The sequence below is a fragment of the Oncorhynchus nerka genome, linkage group LG20, assembly GCF_034236695.1.
Source record: "Oncorhynchus nerka isolate Pitt River linkage group LG20, Oner_Uvic_2.0, whole genome shotgun sequence".
NCBI classification, from domain to species: Eukaryota; Metazoa; Chordata; class Actinopteri; order Salmoniformes; family Salmonidae; genus Oncorhynchus; species Oncorhynchus nerka.
In genome coordinates, this window is record NC_088415.1 from 53,605,450 (window position 1) to 53,619,872 (window position 14,423).

A 14,423-nucleotide genomic window follows, 5' to 3' on the forward strand; every position below is an offset into this window, starting at 1 on the left:
CAAGTGGGGGGGGGATAGGCAAGAAGGAGAAAGGAGTGGGGTCAAGCGAAGGTGAGGGCTGCCCTCACCTCCCACCAGCTCCCATGATACATAGCGTGCAGCCCCCCGAGAGTCAGGTGGTCCCAGTGTCACGCATGGAAACCTTGGTTACTATGGACCCCATGGCTACCACAGTCACCATGGTTGCCATGCATACCGCAGCCCCCATAAATACCACAATTACCATGGAGACCCAGGGGGGAGGGGCCTCAGAGTCAGACCCCCACCAAGCCACGCCCACCCTCCCAGAGGAGAGCAGCGTCACTTCAGGTACACAGAATCGCATTAAAACTCACAGCTTTATTGTCCAGTTCATATTAACAGACAACATTGTACCTAGAAGAAACAAGAACAAAAAATAAGACGACAGTCAACACTGTTAAAAGAACACACTTTAAAAGAAGTGTGAAATTGAAGTCAATGAAAACGAGAACGTATGAAAAAGGGCGAGGTCCTTTTATCTGTCCTCCATTTTTCAGATGGCTGGGGGTTCGTTATGTGTGTGGCGGTACGTGTGCAGAAGGACCTCGACCCACACGAGGCCTCCTCTCGAGAGGAGGCGCTACAGGCAGCCTACTGCAGTCTGCTCCAGGGCCTGTCCCTGGGTCCGCCGCCTACAGCAGGTACACTACACACTTTAGATATGGGGGGACAACTTCATCCTACTTAATTGGTTAGTGGGTGTTGTTGTGACTCAGCCTGAACTCAGTGCTGCCCTTGCAGGTGGTGAGAAGCAGAGTGTGTTGGAGTTCTTCAGACGGGCAAAGTGTGTTCCCCCAGTGGAGGACTGTGTAACAACAATGGAGGGAAAGCACAGATGCACTCTAAGAATCGTAGGCGAGCTCACCTTCCACAGCACAGGTAACTTTTTTTTATACACAAATGTCATCACAATGGCACATTTGATGAGAGGTAAACATTGGTTATGAAGGGTAATTGCAGTTTTTCCAGGACATGAAATGATCGATGTCTCACAATCACCTGTAACCCCCTCACCTCTCTCTCTCGCTCTCTAAGAGGCGGCCCCCAAAAAGCAGCAGGCAGAGCATTGTGCAGCTAAGGAGGCCCTGAGGCGTCTGAATGGGGTCCTCAGTGGGGTTTTGGGCGGAGACATCGGCAGAGCGGGCCCAAACTACAAGGGTAAACTCCAGGAGTTGCTGGTCAAGCATGGAGGAGGAGCCAAGCCAGAGTACAAAAATACTGAGGCTGACAAGATCAGAACAGGAGCCGGTTAGTCTGGACCTCTTTCTATCTCCCCATAGCTGCAGGTCAGGTGATGGGAAACTGCTGCTGCTGGCTCTGCTCTGGTCAGAGGCTAAAAACTAACACAGCACTTATTCCATTATTAATACATTATCTTCTCTCTGTATCTTTCTCTATGTCTATCTCTATGTCTGTTGCGCTCTCTCTCTCTCCTGACTTCTATCTATCTCATGCTCTCTCTCCCCACAGCTGCAAGTCAGATGACCGGGGAAACTGCTGCTGTTGGCACTACTCTACAGGGTGACAAGTTGTCAATTACCACGGAGACAACACCTGACGATTCCGGCCCGCCTCCGTCTAAGAGATCTGCAGGGGGAGAGATGGAAGGTGACTGTCCTCTCTTTGTTACTCTGCTCAAAGAACCGGAAAATGTCATTTTTCAAGGAAAAGAATCAGAACCGGGAACGAAACTAGTCTATACTGTTCCGGAACAGAAACGTTATTTTAAAAGCAACCGTTTAATAGCGTTCTTTTATATTCCAGACCAAAAAATGTTCAGTCTCACAAAGAAAGCAACAAAGCACCTACGCAAAGCACTCCCTCTGTCATTCAGAAACTTCTTCCAGTGTCTGCCTGCCAGCTGAACATCTTTTTTGTGTGTGTGTAGGCTACCTGCCCTTCCTCCTCCGAAGAATAGCTGTAGCCTACTGACGTTACAAGCATGATTCAGAAGATGGAGAGAGAGATTTTGAATTAGAGAAGAATGGATTAACTTCTTGGGGATACTATAGTTATCACATTTCACATTGTATTTATTAACTACAAAAATACCTTATTTTTAAAAATTCTGGTGACGGTCTGCACACACAAGCATGTCAGCTAGCTATCTCCGGTCCAACGTTAAAGCCAACTCTGAAGTTAAAGGTCATTCAAAGTACCTCCATAGAAGCCACTTCTCCGTAGGTGTAATACCGCGGGCCTAATTCAGATAATGCATGTTATATCAAGATGCCCAGCGCTTCAAGGCTAGCTTCCTCCTCCACCCTCACCCGCTCTCTCCCCACTCGGAAAATGTCAATTGCATCTCACGGCCCTAGACTTGTCTTTCCATCACACACGTAAACAACTCACTGTACTATAGCTTGCCCTCCCCATAGCAAGCTGCTTTATCCGCACTGCATGATTGGTGAAGTCATTTAATGTCGAGCTAAATGTCAAAAAATAGAGATTTAAAAAGGAACCGAAAGGAACGATATTAGCCAGTACTTTTTTGGGGTCCGAACCAGTTCAGAACTGTATTTATCTGGTCGGAAAAGTGGGACAGAACAAAAAAAATGGTGGTTCAAAATGAAACGATTGGAAAATAACTTAGGTTCCTACCCCTGGACCTACCCTCTTTCTGAATGATTCTAAGCCTCAATATCAGTCAATTAGCAGTAACCTTTTACTCAGTACCTTTTACTTAGCGCGTGTGTGTGTGTGTGTTTCAGAAATCCGGCGGTGTCTGGCACTGTGGAGTCTGCAGCCCCCGTGTGTGGTGTGTGAGGATGTGTCTGTGGAGCAGTTGTGTAAGTGGATGGTGGAGGTCCGACTAGACCGCCACGCCTTCCGGAACCAGACCCTGTTCAGCTCTAAGAAAGAGGCTATCCGCTGGTCCTGCCACAGCCTGGGTACAGCAGGTGATATCTGCCAGTCTGGCACCGGTGAGCAATCAACCAGTCATTCAATCAATTAATCAGCCAGAGCTGAGCCACAGATCGTTATTTAAAAAAAAAAAATGTTTCAAACACCACTCCTCAGTAAATGGTTACACTACATAATACCCATCTCACCATCCTCCTTATCTTCCTCCTCTCCCGTCTTCACACCCCTTCTCTCTCTCGCTCTTCCTCTCCTCCCGTCTCTCGCTCTCTCTCTCCTTCTCTCTGTAGACGAGAGTAAGTCCACAGCGGTGGTGAAGACTTTTTTCCTGCAGCGGTCGTTCCCGTTGCCTGTGGAGGAAGTAGCAGAACCAGAGAAGGGCAGGTTCTGCTGCAATCTCAAAGACATCACCTGTGTCTTCACTTACCGCGGAGAAGGTATATAAAGACCATGATTAGTTGGAATGGATTTATTTGTCATATACCGTGCATTCGGAAAGTATTCAGACCCCTTCCCTTTTTCCAACATTTTGTTACGTTACAGCCTTATTCTAAAAAGGATTCAATAAAATAAAATCCTCAATCTCCACACAATACCCCATAATGACGAAGCTGAAACAGGCTTTTAGAAATGTTTGCTAATTGATTTTAAAAATAAAAAACAGATACCTTATTTACATAAGTATTCAGACCCTTTGCTATGAGACTCGAAATTGAGCTCAGGTGCATCCTGTTTCCATTGATCATCCTTGAGATGTTTCTACAAGTTGATTGTAGTCCACCTGTTGTAAATTCAATTGATGGGACATAATTTGGAACACCTGTCTATATAAGGTCCCACAGTTTTGCATGTCAGAGCAAAAACCAGGTCATGAGGTCGAAGGAAAAGTCCCTAGAGCTCCGAGACCGTATTGTGTCGAGGCACAGATCTGGGGAAGGGTACCAAAAAATTACTGCAGCATTGAAGGTCCCCAAGAACACAGTGGACTCCATCATTCTTAAATGGCAGAAGTTTGGAACCAACAAGACTCTTCCTAGACCTGGCCGCCCAGCCAAACTGAGCAATCGGGGGAGAAGGGCCTTGGTCAGTGAAGTGACCAAGAACCCAATGGTCACTCTGAAAGAGTTCCAGAGTTCCTCTGTGGAGATGGGAGAACCTTCCAGAAGGACAACCATCTCAGCAGCACCACCAATCAGACCTTTATGGTAGAGTTGCCAGATGGAAGCCACTCTTCAGTAAAAGGCACATGGCAGCTCGCTTGGAGTTTGCCAAAAGGCACCTAAAGGACACTCAGACCATGAGAAACAAGATTCTCTGGTCTCATGAAACCAAGATTGAAGACTGTCCTGAATGCCAAGCGTCACATCTGGAGGAAACCTGGCACCATCCCTTCGGTGAAGCATGGAGGTGGCAGCATCATGCTGTGGGGATGTTTTTCAGCGGCAGGGACTGGGAGACTAGTCAGGATCGAGGGAAAGATAAACGGAGTAAAGTACAGAGAGCTCCTTGAAAACCTTCTCCAGAGTGCTCAGGACATCAGACTGAGGCGAAGGTTCCCCTTCCAACAGGACAATGACCCTAAGCAGACAGCCAAGATAGCACAGGAGTGGCTTCTGTACAAGTCTCTGTATGTCCTTAAGTGGCCCAGCCAGAGCCTGGACTTGAACCCGATCAATCATCTCTGGAGAAACGTGAAAATAGCTGTGCAGTGACGCTCCCCATCCAACCTGACAGCGCTTGAGAGGATCTGTGGAGAAGAATGGGAGAAACTCTCCAAATACAGGTGGGCCAAGCTTGTAGCGTCATACCCAAGAAGACTCAAGGCTGTAATCTCTGGAAAAGGTGCTTTAAAGTACTGAGTAAAGGTTATGAATACTTATGTAAATGTCATATTTCCATTTTATTTTATACATATTTAAACATTTCTGTATACCTGTTTTTGCTTTGTCATTATGGGGTATTGTGGGTAGATTGATGAGGGAAAAAAACTATTCAATCCATTTTAGGACATCACGTAACAACGTGGGGGAAAAAATCAAGGGGTCTGAATACTTTCCGAATGCCCTGTATGAGAGCGTAGTGCAGGATAATGTTAGTAAATGAATGCCCTGTATGAGAGCGTAGTGCAGGATAATGTTAGTAAATGAATGCACTGTATGAGAGCGTAGTGCAGGATAATGTTAGTAAATGAATGCACTGTATGAGAGCGTAGTGCAGGATAATGTTAGTAAATGAATGCCCTGTATGAGAGCGTAGTGCAGGATAATGTTAGTAAATGAATGCCCTGTATGAGAGCGTAGTGCAGGATAATGTTAGTAAATGAATGCACTGTATGAGAGCGTAGTGCAGGATAATGTTAGTAAATGAATGCACTGTATGAGAGCGTAGTGCAGGATAATGTTAGTAAATGAATGCACTGTATGAGAGCGTAGTGCAGGATAATGTTAGTAAATGAATGCACTGTATGAGAGCGTAGTGCAGGATAATGTTAGTAAATGAATGCACTGAGTGAACTGTATCACATTGCTAAAGGCAGATTTGATTGACAGGTTCCAGTGAGGCTGCAGCATGTCAGTCGGCCTACCAGAGGGCGCTGTCTTGTCTTGCTCCTTTCATTGGCTACTGTGCTCCTGTGGCCCCACCCAGCAGCACTGAGGATGCGAAGCAAAGGCTCAGCACTCTGTTGGAGGGGACAGCCCTTACATCTGTGAACTCCGCCCTATCAGAAACTCAGTACAGAATCTCCGCCCAGCTTAGGTTCTTGGGGTAAAGACTGATAACAATCTATATAACTTTCATTTCTAAATATCAATACATTTGAATAGCCCCTTTAGTGTTTTGTTTTTTTATATGTTGAAAATGTGTATTTTGAGTGAACTCTCTCTTTACCACACAATTATATAATGGACTTGTTTGTAGTGAGTAGGAGTAACTGCCTGATGGTGGTGCATGATTGTGATCGCGATTGGCAGGTACAGCATGGAGACTGAAGGACAGGACAGTAGGAAAGCTGCCAGAGCCCAACTCAGCCAGCGCTTAATGGGCCTACTTGGGGAGGATGAGATGGGTCAGTACCTCTCACACACACACACACACACACACACACACACACACACACACACACACACACACACACACACACACACACACACACACATTGATATTGTGAATCCCTCCACAGACTCCACAGCCTCGGTGAGGAACGTTCTAGACGAGTGGTTTGCGAAGAAAGGTCTGGAGAAACCTGGATTTGAGTACACTAATGACACGTTTGGGACAAAAGTCACCTTCTCTGCCCCTCTCATCTGCTCCTACAAGGGTAGGCTTCTGACACACTCACACATTTATGTTTCAGTGATTTAGATGCTCTTATCCAGAGGGACTTACAGTAGTAAATGCATATATTTTCATACTGGTCCCCTGTAGGGGACACACACTCTCGCTCTCAGGCTATTTTCTGATTGGCTTTTCTCTCTGTCCCTGAAGAGTGGCAAGCCAGCCGGGAGAAAGCTAAGAAGAAATTAATCGATGAACTGCAGAGGCGGGTCAAATACTTTTGTGACGGAAGCACCAACTGAGGGCCCACTGACCAATCATAAAAGATAGTTTTACTTAACCCGTGGCTCCTGCATGAAACGACAAAATGTCCTCTATTTCCCAGTCTGGATCTCTCTCTTCCAAGTTTTCCCTCTTTCTTTTCATCAGGCTAGTGGTGTTGGTGACAGATGTGTCTGTCTGTAATAGTATGGCTTTAATACTATTTATAATTCACTCTTTGCATGTACTGTTTTTACCACCAGGTCCTGATATGAAATGATCCTACATTTTGCAGCTCTTTTATTTTTTTACTCTGTCTAGTAACATAATGAATGTACTTCTGTGCGTCCCAGATGTATTACATTTTAATCTGTAACAATTACCCAAGTATTTTAACACGAAATGAAAAGGCTCCTCTCTGATAATAAAAAATACCATCCACTACTTTGAATGATGTACTTGTCTGTCTCACCTGTCTCTGAAATGACTGGTCTTACTGGTGTGAACAGGGGAACACTGGTGTAACCGTTCCGCTGTCAACTGGCCAAAGTATTTTGTATGGTTGGCTGAGTGTAAGTAATGTCGGGCGAATTGTGTGGAATCCTGGAGTGGGATGGTTGAAACATTATACACCACTATGCTGAGGTTTCAGCCCCAATATAAGAACTCTAATGTCGTTGGTCTTAACATCTTATGAAGAGAGTCTGACGACTAGTCAATAAACATATTTTAAAAAATGGCATCTCTTCATTACCTTTCCGTCTTAACTTTACATTGCCTCAATCATTTTTTGACTAATGTTAAAAGCCATGATGGTCGATGCTTTCAGCAGAAACGGACATTTAATACTTCACCCAGTGGGCACCAGAGCTCCTCTTAACCACACTACCACAGGAAACATTGGTGTGCGTGTTGAATGAGGGTATAGAGCCAGAAACCACTTCCAAACACATTGCATGGCCAAGAAAGTCTCTCCGTACCACATCCTGAAATAAATAACTCAACTCTTTGCAGCAAGAGTTGTTTCGGTCGTTCTCTCCCTGTAGCTCTGGTACCTGTATGTTGGTGCTTGATTAGCCTCGTCCCAATTTAGACACTCCTAGACAGGAGGCCAGTGGAGTCAGGTGTCAGGAATACCGTTCTGCTATTTATTGTTATTTCTGCACCAGCACCTAATAATGTGACTGTCTGTGAACATATTATTACACACCATCTGATGCCAGGCCGGCGGCGCTACTGCACTCTGACCTGGGTGTGTTGACGTCCTGTTCAGGCTGACAGTCCGTTTCCCATGAGATGCAGGCAGTTAAGGCACACAGAGTGAAACAGAGAGAGGGAAGGGTGTGTGTGTGGGGATGAAGTGAAGTGGATATATATTATGTGTCTAGTGGTAGATGGAGAGGGAGACCATAGGACCGTGGCTATATTCTCATACCAAGGTTGAGAGAATTAAGTCAAATAACAACATGGATCTTAAATATTCCTAAAAGGAAACTCCCCTTTTTTATAAATACTCACCTGGCTGTGATGTGTGTACTACTAGATACTTGAGACCTCTAAATTTGACACATCCCCAACCCCCACCACCCCTAAACAGATGCTTGAACTGCGGTAGGACCATCTCTCGCATAGCATCTGAATGCGTTTCTCTTTCCAAAACCACTTGTGTGTCTCTCTTTGGTCAGCCGCTGCTATGTCCCAAGCCTATAGCGCACTGAGCACCTCGCTCCGCTGTCTGACCCGCCGCGAAGTCGCTCTTTATATACAGGGAATAATTATGCTCTTATGACAGGGCGAAAACTCAAGTGGTTTAATATGTAAAAAGCTTCCAATCATTTGAAATAACCTAATGTGGGGTAAGTAAATAAAGAAAACTAAGCCATATTTTTTGGTCATTGTTCAGTGGCGACCCGTCATTCAGGGCAGTTAATTAAGCTGCATACAAACATGGTCTCTTTTTTGTTTTCTTGAGTGAGGCAGCTCCAAGATGCAGGTGTTTCAGCCTAGCTCAGTGCTTTCTGCGATGGTTGGGCAAGGCAAGCCAGCAGAAAATACGTAGCGTTGCGCCGTGATTGGCTCAGTGTTCTGTCACTCATGGGGACACTAGGTCACCGCCAAGTCTAAGGGTAGAGCTCTAAAATTCTAGCCCCTTGGGTGCTGCCATAGAATTACCCATCCAAGAAGGCTCAAGGTCATTGGTCACAGATAAAATGACGTCAAATCACGTTATCTCCACAGTATCTAAAAAGCTTGGACACACATTCATTCAAGGGTTTTAATTTATTTGTACTATTTTCTATATTGTAGAATAATAGTGAAGACATCAAAACTATGAAATAACACATATGGAATCATGTAGTAACCAAAAAAAGTGTTAAATCAAAATATTTTATACCTGAGATTCTTCAAAGTAGCCACCCTTTGCCTTGATGGCAGCTTTGCACACTCTTGGCCTGGTCTATACAATACTCTAAGACGTATTGCAGTGAGATGAGTAGTAATACCTCATTAGAACTAAAAAGCACTTTCAGAATGAGTGGATAGTGTTTTCAACATTTGAGTGTGTTTATGTCACCCAGTTTGTCTCACCTTTTGATTTACATGACCCTACTGAAACCGAGTGGTTTCTGGTTCAGGAGGACACTGTACGTCCACCGCTTCAGAATGAATCTGAAGGATGGAGGCTTCAGGTGAGTCGCTCTGTAATATTCTGAGAACATGAATCAATAGGATTTCAAAAGTATTCATTTACAAACATGGAAAATAAACTCTTACTCCTCCCTACACACATGCACCATTACCTCCCATGTTATAGCAGTCCGTGTAAGGCCTTGGATGTCAGTGTTATGAGCTGTGCATTTGTGAAAGTAACTGCACTTCATGCACAATCAACAAGTACACAAAGTAGCAGCCCATAATGCAACACAATACAGCAAACATAACAGCCTCCAAATCACCAAGTCCAGTCCCTGCTAGCGGTTTGAACGTTGGGCCAGTAACAGAGGTTGCTAGTTTGAATCCCCGAGCCGACAAGGTGAAACATCTATGGATGTGCCCTTGAGCAAAGCACTTAACCCTTATGGCTCCAGGGTTACCGTTCATAATGGCTGGCTGTGACCTCACTCTCCATTATGATCAGTAACCCTGGAGCCATTAGGGTTAAGTGCCTTGCTCAAGGGCACATTCATAGATTTTTCACCTTGCCACTTAGTTAAACCTAGCATGGTGGAGGCATCATGCTGTGGGGATGTTTTTCAGCGGCAGGGACTGGGAGACTAGTCAGGATTGAGGCAAAGATGAACGAAGCAAGAGATCCTTGATGAAATCCTGCTCCAGAGCACTCAGAACCTCAGACTGGGGAGAAGGTTCACCTTCCAACAGGACAGTGACCATTAGCACACAGCCAAAACAAAGCAGGATTGGCTTTGGGACAAGTCTCTGAATGTCCTTGTGTCCCAGCCAGAGCCCGGACTTGAACCCGATTGAACATCTCTGGAGAGACCTGAAAATAGCTGTGCAGCAAAGCTCCCCATCCAACCTGACAGAGCTTGAGAGGATATGCAGAGAGGTATGCAAGACACTCCCCAAATACAAGTGCGCCAAGCTTGTAGCGTCATACCCCAAAAGACTTGAGGCTGTAACCGCTGGAAAAGGTGCTTCAACAAAGTACTGAGTAAAGGTTCTAAATACTTATGTAAATGTGATCGTTTTTCTTTATACAAATGCAAAAATGTCTTATTCCTTCTCACTTCAGGCCAAATTTCTCACTCCTCCCTAATCCACAGCTGTCCTACCTTACCAGTGACTGAAACCAGACTGTTGCCCTTTGCCTCCCTCCCTCCATAGGACCCACTGATTAACTTTCCATTCACCTAGTTCTTATCCACCATTTACTCAAACACATACATTCATTATACATGTAAAGTCATCAATAATTCATAGTAGGTAATATGAATAAGTATATTTCAAGCTAGAATCCAACATGTCTGACCAAGGAAATTGCTTGTGGATAGAAATGTATAAAGTTGACATTACATCAAAAAAATCCACATTTTACGTTATTAGTAACTAATGCTGTTGGTTTGGCGTCAGATATGTTATTTGCCAATGTGGGTTTTATGCTAGCTAATGTTCCCTCAATGAAGTTGGTAGCTAACTGGAGAATGCATCTTCTTTAGGAGTGCTGTTATATCCTGTCTACTACTCATTATTCATCCATACTGTGTGTGTCCCATGATCGCAGCTTTGGAAATAAAATAACTATCCATCCATTACTCCTTCCTGTGTTGACTCACAGACTTGAGGGATGGGACCAGGAAGGTCACACTTGCCCTGCACACACTCCTTGTCCTACTTGTAGATCGGAAAGGACTGTAATGGTATTAACAAATAATAATGACTGCATCTTGACCTCTGATAGGCTAAGGGGATCCTTCTTACAGATCGGCCAGAGAGCCTAGGGGCTAATGTTGACGGGGCTTTAAAACAGCCTAGCAAAGCCCTCTGATCCCGCAAGCTTCACGCTGGTATTTACGAGGCTACTTTAAAAACAGGCCATCTTGTTTAACTGGCCATATTGACAGGTGTTTCCTCAGCTTCCTCCACCACTGTGATCTCCTCAACACATTTGGACGGCAGGGCCTGAGGGACAAACGGTGGAAACCAGAAGGAGGAGAAGTTTTGTTAGCTCCACAAAGAGAGAGGATATGTTAGTTTACAAAAGTAAACATGAATGTTTCTGCTCTGTGCGTGTGTTTCTTCACCTGAAGTAGGTCGTCTCTCTCCAAGAGGTGTTTAATCTTCAGTGGGGGGCCAGGGATGGGGGGAAACAGACGGTCCCTGAACACACACACCACAGTCAATCAGGGAATCAGACCACTAATACCATAGCGTTATGTCATTACATTTAAACCGTATACTGTTTTCATATTGTTCTTGCCAGTTACTGTTCAATCACACAGGCAATTTTCTTCCCCCTTCTGTTGTTTTCTAAGAATAAACGGGTGTTTTCCACCTCTTGTTGGAAGGAAGTTCTGTTTCACAGTGAAAATGTGTGCGGTCTGTAGACAGATGCTTAAATCTAACACCTCTTAGACTTATTCTATTAATACGTTGTCGTCTTCTCTCTATCTTTCTCTGGGTGTCGATTTTTTGTAACTGTTTCGTTTCTCTCTTTCTCTGTCGCTCTTTGTTTCTCTGCTGCTCTGTCGCTGTCTGCTGCTCTGTCGCTCTCTGTTTCTCTGCTGCTCTGTCGCTGTCTGCTGCTCTGTCGCTCTCTGTTTCTCTGCTGCTCTGTCGCTCTGTTTCTCTGCTGCTCTGTCGCTCTCTGTTTCTCTGCTGCTCTGTCGCTGTCTGCTGCTCTGTCGCTGTTTCTCTGGTGCTCTGTCGCTCTCTGTTTCTCTCTGCTGCTCTGTTTCTCTCTGCTGCTCTGTCGCTCTCTGCTGCTCTGTCGCTCTCTGTTTCTCTCTGCTGCTCTCTGTTTCTCTCTGCTGCTGTCATTCTCTGTTTCTCTCTGCTGCTCTGTCGCTCTCTTTCTCTCTGCTGCTCTGTCGCTCTCTGTCGCTGCTGCTCCGCTTCTCTCTGCTTCTTTTTGCTCCCTTTCTCTGTTTCTCTCTGCTCTCTTTCTCAGTTGCTCGCTCTGCTCTCTCTCGTTGGAAGGAAGTTCAGTGTCACTGAAAGACAGAAGCTAAAATCTAACACCTCTGCACTTACTCTATTAATATGTTGTCTTAATGTCAGTGTCTCTGCTCTTTCTCAGTGTCAGTGTCTCTGCGTCTCTCTGCTCTTTCTCAGCGGCTCTTGGCTGTCTCCGCGGCTCTTGGCTCTCTTTGCGCTCGCTGCGTCTCTTTGCGCCTCTGCGTGCTCACGGCCTCTGAGCAAAGAGACTGTGCTCTCTCTGCTCTCAGTGGCTCTGCATCCCTTTTCTCTCAGGGTCCCTTTTCTCTCAGGGTCCCAGGGTCCCTTTGCTCTCAGGGTCCCAGGGTCCCTTTGCTCTCAGGGTCCCAGGGTCCCTTTGCTCCCAGGGTCCCAGGGTCCCTTTGCTCCCAGGGTCCCAGGGTCCCTTTGCTCCCAGGGTCCCTTTGCGCTCAGGGTCCCTTTGCGCTCAGGGTCCCAGGGTCTCTTTGCGCTCTCTCTGTCTCTTTGCGCTCTCTCTGTCTCTTTGCGCTCTCTCTGTCTCTTTGCGCTCTCTCTGTCTCTTTGCGCTCTCTCTGTCTCTTTGCTCTCTCTGTCTCTTTTCTGTCTCTTTGCTCTCTCTGTCTCTTTGCGCTCTCTCTGTCTCTTTGCGCTCTCTCTGTCTCTTTGCGCTCTCTCTGTCTCTTTGCGCTCTCTCTGTCTCTTTGCGCTCTCTCTGTCTCTTTGCGCTCTCTCTGTCTCTTTGCGCTCTCTCTGTCTCTTTGCGCTCTCTCTGTCTCTTTGCGCTCTCTGTGTCTCTTTGCTCTCTGTGTCTCTTTGCTCTCTGTGTCTCTGTGTCTCTTTGCTCTCTGTGTCTCTTTGCTCTCTGTGTCTCTTTGCTCTCTGTGTGTCTGTGTCTCTTTGCTCTCTGTGTGTCTGTGTCTCTTTGCTCTCTGTGTGTCTGTGTCTCTTTGCTCTCTGTGTGTCTGTGTCTCTTTGCTCTCTGTGTGTCTGTGTCTCTTTGCTCTCTGTGTGTCTGTGTCTCTTTGCTCTCTGTGTGTCTGTGTCTCTTTGCTCTCTGTGTGTCTGTGTCTCTTTGCTCTCTGTGTGTCTGTGTCTCTTTGCTCTCTGTGTGTCTGTGTCTCTTTGCTCTCTGTGTGTCTGTGTCTCTTTGCTCTCTGTGTGTCTGTGTCTCTTTGCTCTCTGTGTGTCTGTGTCTCTTTGCTCTCTCCGTGTCTGTGTCTCTTTGCTCTCTCCGTGTCTGTGTCTCTTTGCTCTCTCCGTGTCTCCTCCCTCCCCATGAACCCAACAGAATAAATACCTCTGGAGTCTGATCAGCAGCAGCAGAGCCAGGAGGATCATGGGTATCCCCAGAGTGATGGCAACAACCGCCAGAGTGTTCAGCTGATTGTGTGATTCAGACGGGGCCACTGCTGCGCACGCACACACACACACAGCAGTGTAAACATAAACCGACAGAAAAGACTGCTAAATCAAATGTAAAAATACATTCAAAAAAGATTAGAGGTCGACCGATTAATTGGGGCCGATTTCAAGTTTTCATAATAAATCGGTAATCGGCATTTTTGGACGCCGATTATGGCAAATTACATTGCAATCCACGAGGAGACTGCGTGGCAGGCTGTGACTACCTGTTACGCGAGTGCAGCAAGGAGTCAGGGTAAGTTGCTGGCTAGCATTAAACTTATCTTATAAAAAAACAATCAATCTTAACATAATCACTAGTTAACTAGTTGATGATATTACTATTTTAACGAGCTGGTCCAGCGTTGCATATAATCAATACGGTGCCTGTTTATCATCGAATCACAGCCTACTTCGCCAAAAGGGTGATGATTTAAAGGAGCATTCGTGAAAAAAAGCACACTCTTTGCACCAATGTACCTAACCATAAGAAATGATGTTTAAAATCAATACACAAGTATATATTTTTAAACCTGCATATTTAGTTAAAATAAATTCATGTTAGCAGGCAATATTAACTAGGGAAACTGTCACTTCTCTTGCGTTCCAGGACAAGCAGGGTCAGGGTACATGCAACAGTTTGGGCCGCCTGGCTCATTGCGAACTGTGTGAAGACCATTTCTTCCGAACAGAGACCGTAATTAATTTGCCAGAATTTTACATAATTATGACATAACATTGAAGGTTGTGCAATGCAACAGCAATATTTAGACTTAGGGTTGCCACCCGTTCAATAAAATACGGAACGGTTCCGTATTTCACTGAAAGAATAAACATTTTGTTTTTTGAAATGATAGTTTCCGGATTTGACCATATTAATGACCTAAGGCTCGTACTTCTGCATGTTATTATATTATAATTAAGTCTATGATTTGATATTTGATACTGCAGTCTGACTGAGCGAT

At 45.3% G+C, this 14,423-nt stretch overlaps 2 protein-coding genes across 8 annotated transcripts in view; one reads left to right on the forward strand and one right to left on the reverse strand.

Annotated features, from left to right (window-relative positions):
- The first annotated feature begins 2 nt into the window (after positions 1-2).
- On the forward strand, positions 3-6,871 carry LOC115102764 (uncharacterized). Its single transcript, XM_029623042.2, has 11 exons — positions 3-309; positions 519-662; positions 763-900; positions 1,057-1,269; positions 1,492-1,629; positions 2,733-2,945; positions 3,174-3,320; positions 5,433-5,649; positions 5,856-5,950; positions 6,065-6,202; positions 6,370-6,871. Exons 1-11 carry the CDS (start codon positions 84-86, stop codon positions 6,459-6,461), a joined length of 1,761 nt encoding a protein of 586 aa, XP_029478902.1. The 5' UTR covers positions 3-83; the 3' UTR covers positions 6,462-6,871.
- A 1,810-nt stretch (positions 6,872-8,681) lies between these two features.
- Positions 8,682-14,423, reverse strand: part of LOC115102766 (uncharacterized) — a 31,827-nt gene continuing 26,085 nt past the window's right edge. For 6 of the 7 annotated variants that reach the window (XM_029623043.2, XM_065005590.1, XM_065005594.1 and 3 more), the window contains 3 exons: positions 13,355-13,466; positions 11,184-11,259; positions 8,682-11,061 (listed from right to left, as the gene is read on the reverse strand). In XM_029623043.2, the coding sequence (XP_029478903.2) occupies positions 10,984-11,061; positions 11,184-11,259; positions 13,355-13,466 (266 nt within the window). In that variant the 3' untranslated portion in view covers positions 8,682-10,983. The remainder of the gene's footprint in view (positions 11,062-11,183; positions 11,260-13,354; positions 13,467-14,423) is intronic. The other variant, XM_065005595.1, reaches the window with a different exon arrangement.